This window comes from Schistocerca americana, chromosome 2, assembly GCF_021461395.2.
Source record: "Schistocerca americana isolate TAMUIC-IGC-003095 chromosome 2, iqSchAmer2.1, whole genome shotgun sequence".
Taxonomy (NCBI): domain Eukaryota; kingdom Metazoa; phylum Arthropoda; class Insecta; order Orthoptera; family Acrididae; genus Schistocerca; species Schistocerca americana.
In genome coordinates this window covers 697,296,300-697,317,915 of record NC_060120.1, presented here as the reverse complement: position 1 = coordinate 697,317,915, position 21,616 = coordinate 697,296,300, and the positions used below count along the sequence as shown (strand labels likewise).

Genomic DNA, 21,616 nt, shown 5'->3' with positions numbered 1-21,616 from the left:
CAATAATGTAACAAGCGCCCATTTCAAGAAAAGCGCTTTCAGGAAGTAGTGCCTGCGAGTGGAAGTTGTCGTAATTAGTAGTTTCAAGAAATAAAATGTGAATAACTGGTTACAGTTCTTCAGTCCTAAGCTCATTTTTGAACAACGTGCAGAATAGTGAAATTTTTAATATTTTTTTACCCATGAGAAAATAGAAACAAACGAAGTTGCATCATTCAGAGACCTTAATACTTAGTGTGGGTGACTGGTGCTAGTGGATTGCGCGTAAATCTAAATCAGTAGGGCGAATAACAAGCACAGATTTTTTTCAGATTCAATTATTCAGCGTGTAAAATAGAGTACTGTCTTCTAAACATCGGTAATATAATAAAGGAAATGCTGTTATTCTCATTCTATATAAACAACCTATTTAATTGCCTGAAAGCCGAAAAGAAACCTTACAAAAACTGTTTGTTTTCAGAGGATGAGTGTACACCTCTCTGAGCGCACAGAAATTTGAGAATGTCGTCCACGAACAGATACGGCCCATTGATTGGTGCCTTAGATGAAGGAACGAGTAGCACCCGTTTTATGGTAGGCGTTGTGAATGCATCGTAACTTGAGATAACCAACTTCTCAATTTTTAAATATACTGTTAATTTTGTACATCATGGCCACTGTTACAACACTTTTTCCCCTTATGGACAACTTCGCAATGGTATGCACTCTCGTATTGTTGACCCATAGTAGTGATAAGACTTTTTCACAGTTCCAAAAACGCAATCAACGAACCGGGATGAGAAAGGTTTAGCTAAATTCTATCTGTTAAGTCTTGTCTCATGGTTATTTGTTGTGATCTTCAGTCTAAATACTGGTTTGATGCAGCTCTCCATGTTACTCTATTCTGTGCAAGCCCCTCCATCTCCTAGTAACCAATTGAACTACAACCTTACCAATCTGCTTACTGTATTCATCTCTTGGTCTCCCTGTATGGTTTTTACCCCCCACACTTTCCTCCACTACTAAATTGGCGATCACGTGATGCCCTAAAATGTGTCCTATCAAACAATCCCTTCCTCTAATCATGTTGTACGACAAGTTTCTTTTCTCCCCAATTCTATTCAGTACCTCCTCATTAGTTATGTGATCTCCTCACTTAATCTTCAGGATTTTTCTGTAGCACCACATCTCAAAAGCTTATATTCTCTGCCTGTCTAAACTGTTTATCGTCCATGTTTCACTTCCATATTTGGTTCTTTCAGAAAGTATTTCCTGACACTTAAATCTATACTCAATGGTAACATATTCCTCTTCTTCAGAAATGCTTTTGTTACATCGCCAATCTACATTTTATATCCTCCATACTTTAACCATCATGAGTTCTTTTGCTACACAAATAATAAAACTCATCTAATACTTTACGTGTCTCGTTGCCTAATCTAATTCCCTCAGCATTACCTGATTTAATTCAACTACATTCCATTACCCTTGTTTTGCTTTTGTTGATGTTTGTCTTATAACCTCCTTTCAAGACACTGTCCTGATTTATTCGACTACATTCCATTATCCTCGTTTTGCTTCTGTTGATGTTCATCTTATATTCTCCTTTCAAGACACTGCCCATGCCGTTCAACTCCTCTTCCAGTTTCTTTGCTGTGTCCGACAGAATTACGATGTCATCGACAAACTCAAAGTTTTTATTTCTTTTCCCTGGACTTTAATTACTACTACAAATTTTTCTTTTGTTTCCTTTACTGCTTACTGAATGTACAGATTAAATAACATTGAGGATGGGCTACAACCTTGTCTCACTCCCTTCTTTAACCCTGCTTCCCTTTCATGTCTCTCAACTCTTATAACTGCCATCTGGTTTCTGTACAAATTGTAAATACCCTTTTGCTCCCTGTGTTTTACTCCTGCCACCTTCAGAATTTTGAAGAGAGTATTCCAGTTAGCATTGTCAAAAGATTTCTCTAAGTCTACAAATGCTATAAATGTATGTTTGCTTTTCGTTAGCTTATCTTCTATGACAAGTCATATGGTTAGTATTGCCTTGCGTGTTCCAACATTTCTCTGGAATCCAAATTGATCTTCCCTGAGGTCTGCTTCTACCAGTTTTTCCATTCCTCTCTAGAGAATTTGTGTTAGTATTTTGCAGCTGTGACTTATTAGACTGATTGTTTGGTAATTTTCCCACCTGTCAGCAGCTGCTTTCTTTGGATTGGAATTATTAGGCTATGTTGTTGTTGTGGTCTTCAGTCCAGAGACTGGTTTGATGCAGCTCTCCATGCTACTCTATCCTGTGCAAGCTTCTTCATCTCCCAGTACCTACTGCAACCTACATCCTTCTGAATCTGTTTAGTGTACTCATCCGTTGGTCTCCCTCCACGATTTTTATCCTCCACACTGCCCTCCAATGGTGATCCCTTGATGCCTCAGAATATGCCCTACCAACTGATCCCTTCTTCTAGTCAAGTTGTGCCACAAATTTGTCTTCTCTCCTATTTTATTCAATACCTCCTCATTAGTTATGTGATCAACCCATCTGATCTTCAGCATTCTTCTGTTGCACCAGATTTCGAAAGCTTCTATTCTCTTCTTGTCTTCTTAAAGTCTTAGGGTATTTCACCTGTTCCATACATCTTGTTCACCTGATGGAAGAGCTTTGTCATGGCTGGCTCTCCTATGGCTTTCAGTAGTACTAACGGAATGTTTTATACTCCTGGGGGCTTGTTTTGACTTAGGTCTTTTGGAACTCTGTCAGTTTCTTGATGCTGTATCATGTCTTCTATCTTATCTTAATCTATGTCCTCTTCCATTGTGATAATATTGCCCTCAAGCACATCACCCTAATATGGGCCCCCTGTGTACTCCTTCCACCTTTTGGTTTCCCATCTGAGCTCTTGATATTTGTACAGGTGGTTCTCTTTTCTCCAAAGGTCTCTTTAATTTTCCTGTAGGTGGCATCTGTCTGACCCCTAGTGATATATGCTTCTGCATGCTTACATTTGTCCTCTAGCCATTCCTGCATAGCCATTTTCCACTGCCTGTTGATCTCATTTTTGAGACGTTTGTATTCCCTTTTGCCTGCCTCATTTATTGCACTTTTATATTTTCTTCTTTCAACAATTAAATTCAGTATCTCTTGTGTGATTGATGGGTTTCTACTAGCCCTCATCATTTTACCTACTTGATCTTCTGCTGCCTTCACTATTTCATCTCTCTACACTATCCATTCTTCTTCTATTGTATTCCTTTCCACTGTTCTTCCCTAATGCTTGTTCTGGAACTGTCTACAACCTCTGGTTCTTTCAGTTTACCCAGGTCCCATCTCCATAAATTCACACATTTTTAGAGTTTCTTCAGCTTTAATCTGCAGTTCATAACAAATAAGCCTACATTGTGGTCAGAGTCCACATCTGCCCCTGGAAAAGCCTTACAATTTAAAACCTGGTTGCCAAATCTCTGTCTTACCAATATATAGTCAGTCTAAAACCTTCCTGTGTCTCCAGGTCTCTTCCACCTACACAACCTTCTTTCATGATTTGTAAACCATGTGTTTGCTATGATTAAATGATGCTATGTGCAAAATTCTACCATACGGCTTCCTCTTTCATTCCTTTCCCCCCAGTCTATATTCACCTACTACTTTTCCCTCTCTTCCTTTTCCTATCGAATTCCAGTCCCCCATGACTATTAAATTTTCATCTCCCTTAACTATCTGAGTAATTTCTTTTACCAATATTATGAAAAGGAAAGGTGCTACTCACTACATAGCAGAGATGCTGAGTCACAGATAGCCACAACAAAAAGAAGGCCTTACTGGCCGAAAGTTTTATTTGTGAGAGTCTTTTTGTTGTGCCTATCTGCGACTCAGCATCTCTGCTATATGGTGAGTAGCAACTGTCCTTTTCATAATAATGTTACATTCCATTCAGGATTTTCCATTGTTTGATTTAATTTCATTTATCTCATCACATTTCGTCAATCTCCTCCTCATCTGCAGAGGTAGTTGGCATATAAACTTTTACTATTGTGGTAGGTCTGGGCTTCATGTCTATCTTGGGCACAATAATGCATTCACTGCGCTGTTCATAGTAGCTTACCTGTGTTCCTATTTCGTTATTCTTTATTAAACCTACTTCTGCATTGCTCCTATTTTATTTTGATTTTAATGGGTTAAAATTAAACCAAGAAAAGACTCAGTTAATGCAGTTTAAAACAAAAAAAGCAAAACTAAATGATATTCACATCAGGCACAGAAACCAGGATTTGCAGGAAGCTAGCTGTGTGAAATTCATAGGAAAGCAACTAGACAAAAATCTGTCATGGGGATCACTTATAGCCTACATTATCTTGCAAATAAATGAAATAGCCTAGCATTTGCAATGAGGATATTGTACAATGCTACCAGTATGGGCATTAGAAAAGTAGACTATCACAGCTACTTTCATCAGTAATAAGGTATGGAATTGTATTTTGTGGTAACTCACACCATATGTGTCGAATACTAAAACTTCAGAAATCCATTGTTAGAAATATGCACAATATAGGGCGAAGAAAATCATGTCTCCCACTCCTAAAAAATCTAAATATACTAAGTGTTACTATACATGTATGAGCTGATTATTGTTGTACACAGTAATCCTGATTTATTTGTGACAAATCTTTTTCAACATGATTACAACACCAGAAATCAAAATAATTTTATGCTGCCCACCCACTGTTTAAAACTTTATGCTCAAAATCCACATTAGGTGCATATGAAAATTTATAATAAATTGAAAGGAAAAGAATTGCTCAGCACAAATTTAGAAACACTGAAAAAATCCTTATATGAGTAACAAGTGCAGAAATGTTACTATTCAGTAGAAGAATTCGTAAAAGACAACCAGAAAATTTGAGCACGGGAGAGCAAGTACTTATGACTGTTACTTGTGAAGAAAAATTATTAATTGCGTAATTATGTAATTATTCAGTACCGTATATTATATTACTGGTATTATAAAAAAAATTGTGAACCATTTTTTTGTGTTTTGATGTCTTCTGTACATTAAGTTAATGGCTTGAAATTGTATGTTACGAGACAATTAGCTTCTATTCTGTAACCCTGTATTCACCTGACCAGAGGTCCTGTTCCTCCTGCCACTGATCCTTACTAATTTCCACTATGTGTAACTTTAACCTATGCATATCCCTTTTTAAATTTTCTAACCTACCTGCCCGGTTAAGAGATCTGGCATTCCATGCTGCTATCCATAGAATGCCAGTTTTGTTTCTCATGATAATGACATCCTCCTGAGTAGTCCCCGCCTGGAGAGAATATGGAGGATGCCATTATCATTTAACCATACAGTAGAGATGCATGCCCTCGTGAAAAATTATGGCTGTAGTTTCCCCTTGCTTTCAGCCGTTCACAGTACCATCACAGCGAGGCTGTTTTGGTTGATGTTACAAGACCACATCAGTGAATCGTCCAAACTGTTGCCCCTGCAACTACTGAAAAGCCTACTGCCCCTCTTCAGGAACTACACGTTTGTCTGGCCTCTCAACAGATACTCCTTCATTCTGATTGCACCAGCGGTACGGCTGTCTATCTGTATCCCTGAGGCACACAAGCCTCCACACTGATGACAAGGTCCATCGTTTGTGGGGGTGGGAGTATTAGTTTATGTTTAGAAAAATCTATTTGCCCAATCGAGGTTTTTTAGAAAACTTTAAATTTTGCTTGTGGGTAGTGTAATCACACTTTTTTCTTCTTCAAAATGCCCACTTGTTGGAGCTAAATTCATTCATTAGTACAGTGCTCAGTAAACATTACTGCCTAACACAATAGCATGTACATGTAGTTACTGATATCTGGGAGGGAGAGGCAACAAGAGAATGGTATAATAATATAGCATTCGTGAGTCTGTCCTGTCACAAGCAAGGGGACTTGCATGTGGCACATGGTGAAGATTATTGCCCAAACTAATGGCATGCTGAATGCAGTCTAAATGATAAATTACAAACTAATCCTGTGGTTGCACCTGCCACACATTCCCCATCAGCAAAGAGTTCTTATATTGGGATTTCAGTACTGGTAGCCAGAAAATGTAAATCCTAAACCAAAAAAAACTGAAACTCCTGTCTGAGTTGTGGTTAGTGGAGAAGGCCAGGAATAATCTCGTCAATTATTCTCCAATAAATATGACATAGACTAACCAATTATATATGTCTGTACAGAAAAATAACAAAATTTTGTGATTTTCTTTATTTCTAAAATTTATCAACATTTTCTTCATTAACGTAGAGCTTTTTTTTAAAAAATGGGGTATTTACAAGTATGACAAAGACCAACGAATTTTATATGTTTGTACAGAAAAACCTAAAAAATTTGGTGATTTTCTTTATTTCTAAAATTGTTCAACATTTTCTTCATTAACTGTAGAGCACTATTGGCAAATGAGGTGTTCACATTAAATGTAAGCCATCCACTGGTAGGGTCAAAAATCATAGCCTTTTGTATGTTTTCATCGCATTGCTGATTGCAATTACACAACATTGTTAATATGTTTGCATACATGTGACCATTAATTTCATTGTACTAACACATACAGACACACAAAAACGCACTTGACAATTTTTTACCTTTCCCCCAATTTTGGTTTGCCAGTGACAACATACAGATTGTTTCTCACGCATGTTCCCCATCACTCATGGGTCATGCTGCTACAAATTAACATATTGCATTAGAAGTAAGCTTTTAGAATCTGAACATTTGTGTAGCATTCAGCATGTTAGTATTACATGTGTATCAGAGTACTGGTTAATCCAAAATCAAGTAAATTTATTTGTTCCCCGAGGGTATGCTGTTGCAGACATAATGTGTAGAAAACAAAGAAAGAATGATTGGGCAGGAATTTCTGTCAAAAAAAAAAAAAAAAAAAAAAAAAAAAAAAAAAAAAAAAAAAAAAAAAAAAAAAGGGGAGTAAAATTTACAAGAGTTGTTTTATGCACATTTTTCTCAGAACTGTGTAAAACTAGAGAATGAAAATATACTTGTAGTTAGTATGTATAGGTCTCCAGATGGAGATGTAAATTTGTTTATTAAACAATGTGAGTTATAGTTAAAAAATCTTGAAGAATAAATCAAGAATTGCTATATGTGGGTTATTTTAACTTAGAAATGGCAAACACAGATGGAAAAGTCACAAGAACATTTCTGAATATGCTAAGATCATTGGACCTGTATTGTACAAATAACTTTGCTACACTTAAGAATGCCTGCATAGACAGTATTGTACTGAATTTCCATTGGGAGGACTTTACAGTCAGACTTGCTGGAGAAGGTCTGGCAAATCCTGAGCCTTTTCTCATCACATTGTATAAGAGGTAACATATTAAAATCAAACCTAAAGTGGTTCTGGTAAGAGGGCTGTCTGTAGGGGAAAAGTGGTGCTGAAATGCCCTTTGATAACTTTTGAGGAAATATACAGATTCATGGTATTCTTGTTCTCCAGTAACAAAAATTAGGTCACCAAGTGCACTGAAAAGTAAAAGGCTGAACTGGTTTTCTGAAGAACTTCTGGAAATCAGAGAAAATGTGCTCATACTGTATCAGATGCATAAACATGCCAGTACCCAAAGGGCAAAACAGAAAAAGATCATTTTTAGGTCCTATCTTAAATGCAAAAAATTCTACAAAACTAAGCTCCCCACGGCAAAAGAACCAGCAGTGGAAAACTATATAGAAAGGACCCCCAATAAATGCAAGGCAGCATTGCAAATAAGAAAACAAGGGGCACACCTAAATGCACACAAGCTGCTCCACTAGATTCAAGGTATTAAGCCACTACTTCTTAAACCTTTTAAAGAAATAGGAAACATTGTTAAAGCAACTAGTTAATCAACAATGGACCTGACTGGAGCCCCACTGCCAGGTGACCAGGTATTTCGATGCAATACTGTCACATCTGCTGATATTATGAAAGCTGTATCCAAATTTTCAAATTCTAAAAGTATGGGCTGCTATTGGTTATCAAAAAAAAGAAAAAAAAATATAATACACTCTATCTCTACACCATTAGCTTCTATTTTTAATAAATGTGTAGAAATTGGATTTCTGGAATTACTCAATGTATCAAACATTAGCCCAGTGTTTAAAAAAGAGGGTAGACAACTTCCCCAAAGCTAGTCTCAATTTAGCCAATATCTTCAAAGTTATTTGAGGCACTGCTACACACACAAATAAGAAGCTACTTTGAAAAACACAATCTCATATGTACCAATCAGTTTGGTCTCAGTCAGTAACGTAAACTCCTCCACAATGGAAATCAGCACAGGTGTTCCACAAACATCTATTCTCAGACCATTCTTCATTGCAGCAATCAGTGACTGCATAATAACGTAGCCCTCTCTGTCATATGTTATGCTGATAACTTGCTGTTAGGGTAGAAACTCATGAACACAACACCAGAACAAAGGCTAATTTAGATATACCCAGGCACAGGTTAGCAAGAATGGAAATTCTCACAAAATGAACCTACTCAAAATTTTCAACTATCTTTGGTCTATGGATCTAAAAATTTTTAGAATGAAATGATACAGCTGGGTATGACATCACCCATTTTACTGTATTAAAAAATTATTTGAGATGCCTGAGGAGGATATTAGCATGTAACAAATTTTCCTATAGTCTACTGTATCATTATGCACTGTGTTTATGTTCTGTATAATTATGCTTCAATGTTTTGTAAAATTATGTACTGTATACTCTATCAAATTATTATTGCACAGTGTTTGTACCACACAACATCATAATGTAACTCACGGACACTAGAAATCTTCCTGTAGCGTATTTTATTATTGTGGTGCTTAATATGTATACTACAGTTAATTGACATTAGTTTATTTTATTATTACATATTCATATGTATTACTAAATCCTGTGTTATACAACAATGATGAACTCTGTTTCATTGTAAAATGATCAATAGTGAATAAAAATTCTTCCAGAATGAGATTTTCACTCTGCAGCGGAGTGTGCGCTGATATGAAACTTCCTGGCAGATTAAAACTGTGTGCCCGACCGAGACTCGAACTCGGGACCTTTGCCTTTCGCGGGCAAGTGCTCTACCAACTGAGCTACCGAAGCACGACTCACGCCCGGTACTCACAGCTTTACTTCTGCCAGTACCTCTTCTCCTACCTTCCAAACTTTACAGAAGCTCTCCTGCGAACCTTGCAGAACTAGAGCACTTGCCCGCGAAAGGCAAAGGTCCCGAGTTCGAGTCTCGGTCGGGCATACAGTTTTAATCTGCCAGGAAGTTTCATAAAAATTCTTGATTCTTGATGCCATGAGTTCAAAGACTCAGGCTGCAGGTCCACATGTTGTTCTTGTCCAACAACTTGGCATTCCCCTCAGCATACAGTGGCAACTCCTCGCGGCCACGCCACGTGAAACATGAAAGCACTTACACATTTGTTAGTTCTGAAGGCTCTAAACAGCCTTATAATCTCTTACATTCAAGTGTCATGATGCTCCACTCTCTCTCTTTGTTTATTTCTGGTTAGGGGCCACAGCCTCCTATTTATTATCTTGCGAATTAAAGGCTTATACCTGTCTCAGTCCCAGGACCTACACTGACATCCGGCTGTCAGCTTTTACTGCACCAAGAGTCTACTGTACACATGCATAGCCATGCCATCCATCTGCTAGTGGTATATTTCTTATACAAAGTAGCACCAACACTATTTTCACAATAAACTGAACTGTTTACAAGTATTACATTGTCCACACACATTTTGCACATCATAAATGATGAACACAGTTGTCAAAATCTTACTTGGGAGTTTTTGTAGCAAATGTCTGTCCTTTGATTACAGTGAACGCAAATTTCTATTAGGACTTTAAGATTATGTTGATGGAACATCAGTCACTGTTCCTACAATGTGTAGATGCTTTTTTATTACATACTCTTTTTCAAATATTAAGGCTATGGGTTAATAAAGTGTACTTAGTGCTGTTATCTACTAGTATGTCTTAGTGATCATTGTATATTGTACAGCAATACTGTGTATCAAGTGGCTTCTTCCTTGCCTTTAGTGGTACAATAAACACTAGTTTTTTATCACTCTTTTCAGACCTATATATTTTTATGACAAATGCTTTTTTCATTCATTCTTCATTTTCCTTCCATCCCTTTCAAGGAGAATCATAAGGGATGTGGAATGTGTTAATATATACATTAACAAAAGTCCACAAATTATAGACCCTTAATCTTTATACCGTATTAAATGCTTAATACCATTCATGCTCTTTCCAGCAAAATTTAATCAAGTAAATCAGAAAGTAAGCTGCTACTTGAAAGTTGGTGCTGTCTCTGCAGTTACTGCTGCCATTTGCCTCTTATTGGTAGTTATTCACTTGATTACTTGCTATTTTTGAAAGAAAATAGTTACCTATATCTGTAAATAAGGTACTGTATCATATTACTACCTTTCATGTAGCTTTAAAACAAATGCTACTACTTGTCATGTAGCTGACTTAACTTTTCAATCCTTGAATATAGTTATTCAGGCAATTTACAGAAAGGTAGCTAATATGGTGTGTTTTTAAATTTCTTTTGAACTGATTGGGATTCCCATTTATGGCATCATGTGACATGGGAGCATGTTGAATATTTTTGCACCAGTGTGTGTGACTCCATTCTGAACCCAATGCAAGAGGAAAATGTTATAACCTTTAATCACCAATAATTGCGTGGATATTCAAACACACTCACTTAGAAACAATAGCTGGTTACATGATAACAACTCAGTATATCTTATTCGACTGCCGTGCCGTGACATGCGGCCGGCGCCGTTCGTAGCTAGGTGGCGCTCCCGTGCTCAGCCGAGTTGTGGAGTGCCTCTATCGCCGTTTGCGCGTACTGTCGTGGCGGCACTGTTAAATGTCGTGGCAGTGTCACAACACTTTTTCCCCCTTGAAAAAAAACACTCACTTCCTTGGAGACAAGGACAGTGCGGAGACATCCATGGCCTCTTGTGAGGCCCCAAGAAGATCCCGCGGAGAGACATGAGAGTATGGTCGAAAATGTCCAGGACGGAAGCTCGTGTGTGGAACGTGCCTCCTGGAGGAGATGATGGGTGAAAACTCCGGAGCAGCATCCATAGGTGTCGCGGACCAGGGGGTGTGTTCCAACGAAATGGGTCCTGGAGAAGGCGGCGTCGCGTCTGGGGCCGGTTCCGGCGTACTCGGAAGCGGTAGCGGCGTCGGCTGCATCAACACGTATGGTAGATCGGCAGCAGCGACAGGACTGGCTTCTCGGGCTGGTGGAGGCGAAGGAAGGGGCGGTGGCACCGGCGTGGCCACCACTCGTGGGCGCATCTGATCATAATGGCGAACAACCATGCCGTCGTCCGTACGTATTTCACAAAGCCGGCGGCCGCGAAGAGCCTTGACCACCCCTGGAATCCATTTAGGGCGAGATCCATACCCTCGTGCCTACACGTCGGCGCCCACTGAGCATTTTCCAGCACTAGGGGACACGGCACAAGGCCTCACAGGGTGAAGCAGGTGCAGTAGAGTGCGCGGTTGGCGGCCATGCAAGATTTCAGCAGGGCTGCGATCACCCAGAGGCGTGAAGCGATAAGAACTCAGAAATTGTAGCAGAGCGTCATCTGTGGACAAATCACTAAAGAATTTTTTCATCTGGCTTTTGAAAGTGCGGACAAGACGCTCGATCTCTCCATTTGATTGCGGATGGAAGGGCGGTGCTGTAACATGATGAATCCCTTGTCCAGTACAAAAATCACGGAAGGCCTACGAAGAGAACTGAGGGCCATTGCCCGTGACAATCGTGGATGGAAGACCTTCTAGCGCAAAGATTTTGGACAAAGCCAGCGTCGTCGCCGCAGTGGTGGACGACGGACATCGAACAACAAACGGAAACTTCGAGAAGGTGTCAATCAACAGTAGCCAATAAGTACCAAGGAAGGGGCCGGCAAAGTCAGCATGCACCTGTTCCCATGGCTGCGCCGGATCAGGCCACGGAGAGGGCATTGTACGAGGTGCAGCCAGTTGTTGAGCACACTGACCACATGCAGCAACCATGTGGGCGATGACCGAATCAATACCGGGCCAATAAACGTGCCTGCGGGCCAGGGACTTAGTCCGAGAAATACCCCAATGGCCTTCATGCAACAGTTTGAGAACATCTTTGCGAAGAGAGGCTGGCACCACGACCCGTGGAGATGCACCATCCGTGACCAGAAGAACAACACCATCATGAACAGACAGACGTAGGCGCAAGGCATGGTAGTTGCGAAGGGGATTCGATGCCCGGCCTTGGGTCCTGTCCGGCCAACCCCGTTGAACAAAACTGATCACCTGACGCAGGACCGGGTCCCGCACAGTAGCCGACGCGACCTGCGAACCTGTAAGTGGAAAACCCTCGACCGCACAACGTTCTTCCTCATCAATGTGGAAACAGAGTAGTTCATCACGATTGAAAACCGGGTCGGGGCCCATCGGCAATCGTGACAATGCATCAGCATTGGTGTGCTGGGCCGTGGGGTGATAGTGAATCTCATTGTGAAAACGAGACAAGAATAAGGCCCAACATTGCAGGTGGTGAGCTGCCTTATCCGGAAGCGATGCCGATGGGCTGAATAGAGAGACCAGCAGCTTGTGGTCGGTGATGAGATGAAACTTAGAACCATACAAAAAAACGCTGAACTTTTTTAGAACATAAATGATAGCGAGCGCCTCCTTTTCAATTTGAGAGTAACGCCGTCGCGCATCGTTGAGGGTCTTGGAAGCATAGGCGATGGGTCGTTCCGATCCATCCTCATACCGATGGGCGAGAACAGCCCCTAGGCCATACTGTGACGCGTCAGTCGCCAGAACCAAGTGCTGACCCGGACGGAATGTGGCAAGACAAGGCGCCGACTGCAAATGATCCTTCAGGCGGACAAAAGCCTGCTCACACTCATCGGACCAACAGAAAGGGACGTTTTTGCGTAACAGCTGATGCAGAGGATGAGGTGCCGCCTCCGCGGATGGAATGAATTTGTGATAATAAGCAATCTTGCCAACGCCTGAAGTTCTTTGACCGTAGACGGCCGGGGTAGAGCGTTAATGGCTGCAATGTGCTGACGTAGAGGACGTATACCCTCACGGGACAAGTGGAAACCAAGATACACAATGGAGGGTTGGAAGAACTGTGACTTGTCCAGATTGCACCTCAACCCAGCCGAATGCAAAACCTGAAACAGTGAACGCAAATTGCGAAGGTGCTCCTCAGTGGGGGCCCCCATGACAACAATGTCATCTAGATAGTTTATGCAGCTGGGAACGGAAGCTGTGAGCTGTTCCAAAAACCGCTGAAAAATGGCCGGCGCGCTAGCGATGCCAAATGATAACCGCTGGTACTGATACAACCCACAAAGAGTGTTGATGACGAGAAATTCCTTGGAAGACGCATCCAATGGCAACTGATAGAACGCCTCCGATAAGTCAAGTTTGGAAAAGAACTGGCCCCCAGCGAGCTTGGTAAATAACTCCTCAGGACGGGGAAGAGGATAAGTGTCAATGAGGCTCTGAGCGTTGACAGTGGCTTTAAAATCACCACACAATTGCAGACTCCTGTGTGGTGTAGAAACCACCACGATTGGCGATGCCCATTCACTGGAGGTAACAGGAAGGAGAATCCCTGAAGCTGTTAACCTGTCTATCTCAGCCTTGACAGGTGCACGCAATGCCACTGGAATAGGGCGTGCCCGGAAAAACTTAGGGCGAGCTGTAGGTTTAAGAGTAATGTGGGCTTCAAAATCCTTGGCACGATCCAGACCAGCAGAGAACACGGACAAAAATTCAGAACACAATCCATCCAGCTGTTGATACGGAATATCCTCAGATATGAGGTGCACATCATCATCAATGGAGAACTCGAACAACTGGAAAGCATCATAACCGAACAGGTTTTCAGTGCCCGCATGATCCACCACATAAAACGTGAGGGGCCTAACAACAGACTTGTAGGCAGTGGAAGCATCAAACTGGCCAGTGATAGGAATTTTCTGTTTATTATAAGTTCTCAGATTTCGCGTAACTGGAGACAAGCGAGGGGAGCCCAACTCCAAATACGTGCGAGAATTAATGAGAGTTACTGCAGAGCCAGTGTCCACTTGTATGCGAATGTCTTTATCCAGAACAGGAACAGTAACAAACAACTTATTTGTTTGAGAAAGCACACAGTTAACATCCATGTCCGATGCCTCTCCTCGTCGACAGGAACTTTAGGGGACTGACACACAAAAGCAATGTGGCCTTTTTTCCTATATGAATTACACGTGGCCCAACATTTTGGACACGCGGCCCTGTCATGCTGTATGAAACAACGTGGACAAGAAGGAAGTGCGGAACAAACCTGCTTCTGTGGTTGCTGTTTTCACTGCGAGCGTTGCGGCCCAACGCGACGTTGTTTACGCGAGTGAACCGCCGCCACATCTTCGTTCTCCTGTGAAACAGGCAAATTGTCCGTGTCGAAAGTTGACTGTACAGTGCCTACATCACACTACGCATCTATTTGCGCGCCAGCAGCGTGAGACACTTCAAAGGATTGAGCGATGCTTGGAACTTCCGAGAACGTCGGGTTTGGCAGTTGTAGGGCACGTTGCCGAACTTCTTTATCAGGAGCAAGCCGTAGAATAGCATCCCTAACCATTGAATCAGCATAAGACTCATGATGAGTGTTCGTGACAGACTGACATTTCCTACTCAGACTGTGTAGTTCCGCCGCCCAAGCCCGGTAAGATTGATGGGGCTGTTTACGACACCGGTAGAGCGCCATGCGGGCGGCAACGACGTGGGTGTTTTTTCGGTAATAGTTAGACAATAAGTCACACATTTATTGGAAGGGCAGAGAGGCAGGTTCCCTCAGAGGGGCTAACTGAGATAGCAGCCGATAGATCCGTGGGGAAATCCAAGATAGAAATAACGACTTACACATAGGAGCGCCGACAATTCCGAAAGCCAAGAAGTGTTGCCGCAAACGCTTCTCATAATCCTCCCAGTCTTCAGCGGCCTCATCGTAAGGAGGGAATGGAGGCGGAGAAGAGGAAGACAGACGATGAGTAAGCGACGTTGACAACGCCTGAATAGCAGCCGTCAGCTGTGTTTGTTGTTCAATGAGCGCTTGCATAAGCTGTTCCATGTCTGCCCCGCCACGAACACACAAATCCACAATGCAGTGAAAATATCCGACCTCATCGCCAAAAAGTGTTATAACCTTTAATCACCAATAATTGCGTGGATATTCAAACACACTCACTTAGAAACAATAGCTGGTTACATGATAACAAATCAGTATCTCTTATTCGACTGCCGTGCCGTGACATGCGGCCGGTGCCGTTCGTAGCTAGGTGGCGCTCCCGCGCTCAGCCGAGTTGCGGAGCGCCTCTATCGCCGTTTGCGTGTACTGTCGTGGCGGCACTGTTAAATGTCGTGGCACTGTCACAACAGAAAAGTCTACATGAAAATTAATTTTGTTTGTTGTAATGTGATTGTATATGTCAAAAGTTAACTGAAATTAATTTTTACCAGCAACAACAATTAAGGAGTAAATGTATTGGGAACTGAGTGTCGAAATTCTAAGATACTGAAAAAGGCTCTGATTGCTCACTTCTGCTTGATAAATACTTTATTTACTTTGAATGAATTGCCCCAGAAGATAACTCCTTGACACAGAATGGAGTGAAAAATATGCTAAATAAACCTACACTCAACACAATGAGATCTGCTTCTGAGGAGGGCAAAATATCATGATCAAATGAACCATAGGCTATTGCTTTTACATCTAAATTACTGCAAGTTGTGGGTTTAAAAACAAATTGGCAGTGCCTTTTGTCCATCTCCTTGAGTCCTCACAGATAATTTTACTGTAACAAACAAGTTAAAGCTGAACAACAACTCTTACGTGACCTGGATCGCTTCCGTGACAGAAAATCAACAGTTTGCTCCACAAACAATGATTCTCTTATCTTATTACTATTCTCTTATCTTATTAAAACTGTCTCCATCTGCTTTAAATGGTTCAAATGGCTCTGAGCACTATGGGACTCAACATCTGAGGTCATAAGTCCCCTAGAACTTAGAACTACTTAAACCTAACTAACCTAAGGACATCACACACATCCATGCCCGTGGCAGGATTCGAACCTGCGACCGTAACAGTTGCGCGGTTCCGGACTGAAGCGCCTAGAGCCGCTCGGCCACTGCGGCCGGTTCTGCTTTAAAACCCCAGGATACTTCCTGTTGCTGTCCTATTAACTCTCAGTACAACAAGCTTGCATGTTTCTGATCCTGTTTCGTGCAACGACATTCAGAGAGATGTTTCAACACAATATTCATCATCCTGAGAGCCCTGGAACTTCACTTTTTGTATACATAGCCACGCAGGAGCGATGAATCAGTATCACCCACATTTGAACGACCCCCTCTCTGGAGTGACTTTCTAAGCTCTGCATTAATATAATTAATTTTATCATTTTCATCTTTCGTGCTACATCAAGTACTTTATATTCAGAAAATTTGCTCATCCTTCTTGGTTGTTTGTTATATTCAGAAATATTTTCATGTTGCCTTTAATGGAATAATTTGAATTCATTCTTGTGTAGCAATGTGAACATATTGTGTACTGACCATGACACACACTTTTGCCAGCTCACATTCATTACTCAGTTATTAATACTGGCTGACAGAGCATTACATACATTGTAAACTGCCTTAGCAATTTCCATTATACCATTTAGTCAGTTACCTATAAAACACCATCAATAATACTAACCTTTAGTTTTCATCTATTGTCTGTTGTTAAACTTCTGGTTGGTAATTTATTTTCCATATTTTCTCCTGATTATCTTCCATTTGTTGCAAAGGGCCCTTCTTTTAATTGATATTTCAGCTGAAATTCGTTTCCTTATTGGCCATCAATATTTGTGCCCATATTATTTTTATCCGTCATCTTCCCTCTAGTTGGAAATTTTTAAAAGTCCTATTTGAGAACCAACTGAACAACATTACCTTGGTATAAGAACATGTCAAAGCTAAACTTCTCGTTGTACCTAAGACAAGTGCAGGACACTTGTGATAGCTGTGCACAGTTGAAGATGACATCAGGCACATTCCTGGGAATGCTTCTGACACTAATGTGAAGACTGTTAGTCTTTGACCAGCATGACAAGCTCTGAATAAAGCATTCTGTTGAATGTATAAATGCAATGCTTCAGAAGTCATTCAACAGACTGTGGCAAACAGAAGTAGGTATGACTGACACTTTGCCTCTTACATGTTTGCACCACACATGGTATGGTCTGCATCTGAATGTTTGTGGTAAGTGGCTACTTGCATGATTGCTTTCTGGAAGCATACTGTGTAACTAGAACACTGTCTGCCCAGTACCTGTGATTTCTAGTATTCTCGCTAGGCCTTATTTAGGGTAAAAATATCTGAGAGACAGGCCTCTTAAATAGAAACAGCTACTACCATCATTTGAGAAACAAAAATGACATCTTGGACAGTAAAAATGGCACCATGCATTATGACTCAAAATGTTAAAACCCTGTTGAGAAAAATGAGCTTCTCATGCACTACTTGACAAAAAAGTGAAGAATCCAGAAGGGGAAGAGGAAATGAAATGAATCGTCATGGGTTCAGAGGATATGTGAGTTACTCTTGTAATTACAAAATCTAGTCAGATTGACAAAGAACTGGGCAGTATTAGCCCACTTACCAGTATGACATCATACCCCCTCTAACCTGGATTCGGCTAAATAGGTTGTCATAAAGCTATTGTACCATCTCCTGAAGCAAACTAGTCCAGAACTGTTGCAAATGGTCTTCAATATCTGGTATTCTGCCACTGCAGTGTAAGTGATGTGAGTTAGTCCCACACATGTTCTATGGGGGACTTATCTGGGGACCTTGCGGGCGACAGGAGTACAACAGCATGCAGACACTTCATAGACATACACTATGAGTGGATGAGTATTGTCCTGTTGAAAAATAACACCACAGTACTGTCATCTGAGGTAACACATGATGATGCAGGATGTCCGTGATATATCATTGTGCCATCAAAATTCCCTCAGTCACTACCAGTCTTGACCAGAGGTATTCCTGATGAATCCCCACACTGTGACACCAGTAGCAGTACTGCAGTGCGTCTCCGATACATTGGAAAAATGGGACCTCTTTCCATGAGATTGTCATACTTGCCAACAATAGTCATCCGTGGTAGTACAAAACCATAGTTCTTCAGTGAACACAATGTAACACCACTCATCGCCAGTCCATGCTTCCTGGTCATGGCACCACTCCAAACACAACCATGCGTGTTATGGTGTTGATTGAAGATTATGCATTGATTAGTTGTTCCTTAGTCTGGTTGCTGTGAGTCTCCAAACAATAGTGTGGGGTTTCTCCGAATGTTGCGTCAAGTCCATTACTTGTTCTCAGATGGCAGGTGCAGATGTGAAGGGGCTACAATGTGCTTGGTGTACAGTATGATGATCCTTCCTTGTGGTGGTCAAGTGTGGACTTCAGAAAAGCTAGTGTTGGTGGGAAGGATCCAGATGGCACAGGCTGTGAAGCAGTCATTGAAATGAAGAATGTAATGTTGGGCAGCATGCTCAGAAACAGGGTGGTCAAGTTGTTTCTTGACCACAGTTTGTCAATGGACTTTCATGCGGACAGACAGCTTGTTGATTGTCATGCCCATGTAGAATGCAGTACAGTGCTTGCAGCTTAGTGTGTAGATCACATGACTGATTTCACAGATAGCCCTGCCTTTGATAGTATAGTTGATCTATGGGGTAAGTCTTGCACCTAGATCTACTACAGGGATATGAGCTGTGAGGCAAAAGCTTAGAAGCAGGGGTTGTGTGGGGATGGATAAGGATACTGTCTGGGTGATGAATGTGTTATGAATATGTAGGTTATGAATCTAGCGTTCCTGTACAACAGCTCAGGGAAAATTTGGTAGAAGCCAGGAAAAAAATATGACTAACATCAGGGATCAAAATACTTTTCACACTAAGAAGGAAGAGCTTTATTTAATTCAGAGAACTAGCTCTAATCAAGACTTAAAAATGCACTGTTGTCAGATTGCAAAATTCTACAACATGCCATCAAGAAGGAAAAAGTATGTACCATGAAAACAATCCTAGAGCAAAGCAAGGACAATTCGGAGTATTATAAGTCATGAAAGAATAAACTTAGAGAGGACTCCCTGAGGGCAGTAGCAATGAGACAGATGATAATAAATTCAAATATTGATCACTAAATTCAATATTTTCTTCCTAATGGTAGCTGAGAGCACAGGGGAAAAATGGACCATATTATATTTACTTAGAATGGCATTGCATACTTCACTACCAGACATCAGTTTTGTTAAATGAGCTATAAAAAAATCACTGAAAGCAGTAATTTTTCTGATTATGATGCTGTTCGAACCAAAAAACTAAAATCTTGTGCTAATTTGGTAGCTTCACCTTTGAGTTACATTTGTAACCAGTTGAGGTGTATTTGCTAAAAAACTGATGTATGCAAAATGAACACACATTTATAAATCAACAAATTATATGACAGGAAGAAGATTAAATTCAGGGTGAAAATAAATTAAATATTGTGTCACTAAAGGTAGGTGCTTGGGCCACTTCTATTCTTGGTATACATAAATGATTTACTTGTTTTGTTGGAGGACTGTTCAAAACTGTGATGTTTGATGATGACAGAAGTACAAGTACTTTAACAAACATCTTCAATGGATTCATTTCAGACAGCCAGGAAAATAATGGAACGGGCATAGAACTTATTTAGTCAACAATTTACCTTCTCACTGAAGTTTACAAAAACTCATATAGGCTTAACGCAGTTCTGCAAAAATTAAAATAATTACAGGTATCAGGAACAGAGATCAATGAGCATGTACTGTCTAGTGCTCCATATGTGAAGTTCATTGGCATCCAGGTGGATAATAAATTGAGTTGACGCCAGAATCTGAGTAAGTTAACCAAAAAACTCAGTCCTGCCTGCTTTGCCCTTGGAATGTCTCACATTGTGTAGGCCTGGGGATAGTATCAATAGTACAGTTTAAACTCAGTGCTGCCATATGTCACAATCTTCTGTGACAATGCAGCTGAGGTGAGAAAATTTTCTATTCTATAGAAGTTTTGCAATAATTAACAGTTTTATAAAGTTGATGAACAAACAATTTGTAGAGGCCTCTCTAGAGATCTAGGTATTCTTACACTTAATCTAATGGTATTTTTGATTTTTTATTATAAAAAAGAGAGGGAATGGCATGTTAACGGAGATTAAGTCGTAAAGTTTGTCAGGATGGAAGGATATGTTAGAGGGAAACTTCCCATACCAAGAGCTCTGGAAAACTAATATCTTATGGGAAAAACCAAATAACCTATGTGGTGTAGCAAGCATTCAAGACCCTTGAGGCATGCTGAAGAGAAGGCCTCTCCAGGAGGTGACTAGGTGAACAAGAACATCCACACTTTCTCATCAGCTGCGAATTCAGCACGTGTGGTAAAATGGGGTACTCAGACATCTTTATGTAGGGCAGGGCAAATGCAAACAATATGCTGTCTTCAGGTTATGTTTGGTGTTGCCCTGGTCACAAGCATATATGCTTATTGTGAAGAGTGTAAAGTAGAGGGCATCTCTTTTTAAATTGATGAAAACTGGCATCATGGTTGGGTTAGGAACTAGAAAGCAAAAATCAGGAACATTGAAATTGATGAAAACTGACATCATGGTTGGGTTAGGAGCTTGAAAGCAAAAATCAGTATCAATTTAAAATAAGCCAGTGGAGGATGCCTGTATGTTTATGGTTTGTGATGGTGTCTTGTGATGCCTAGTGTGAATACAGTGAAAAAGTTCAATTTACAATGACATTACAATACGTCCATGCAAAAGATTATGGACATTTGGAAGGCGAAGAGCAAGAAATGGAGTTATAAAAATTGGAGGAAGCACTACTAATCAATGTGACTGAAGTAAGTTTTAATCATATGGGTTCAAAGAAATAAATGACTGAATAAGTTTTCCCAGCTTTTTTACTAAGTAAATGTAGTTTTGTTTTCACAATGTACAATCAATAAATGCATCTGCAAATTGACAAGCTACCATATTACTCCACAGATAGCCAAAACATTCTGCAGTTTTACTGAAACAGAATTTATGAAGACATGTTTGGTACCTGCACCTCAGTTTACAGCCCCTGAGAAAATAGAAGAGTTTCAGGCTGGTAGCCTCTTTTGTTCAACTGTTCATTACAGAATTCAAGAAATAGCTAATAATATATCGGATAAGGAAATGATTCTTGCAAAACACTTTATTGCATTTTCTTTGGCACTTGATCAGTGCACAGACATTTCTGATACTTCTTAGTTGGTGGTTTGCATTTGTTCAGTAGACAATAGCCTCTCTGTCATAGACGTATTACTGGACTTGGTCCTGATACAAGACTAAAACAGGAGTAAATATTCTCGCATGTGTGCTAGAGAGTGTTGATATTATGGATCTCCACTGGAAGAGTCTTGTTTCTGCAGCTGCAGATGGCCAGAGACACTGGCCAAG

At 40.6% G+C, this 21,616-nt stretch overlaps 1 protein-coding gene across 1 annotated transcript in view; it reads left to right on the top strand.

Moving 5' to 3' along the window:
* The first annotated feature begins 296 nt into the window (after positions 1 to 296).
* LOC124594350 (glycerol kinase-like) overlaps positions 297 to 21,616 on the top strand; it is a 285,935-nt gene continuing 264,615 nt past the window's right edge. The window contains exons 1-2 of the mRNA XM_047132718.1: positions 297 to 358; positions 461 to 573. Of these exons, the coding sequence (XP_046988674.1) occupies positions 502 to 573 (72 nt within the window). The 5' untranslated portion in view covers positions 297 to 358; positions 461 to 501. The remainder of the gene's footprint in view (positions 359 to 460; positions 574 to 21,616) is intronic.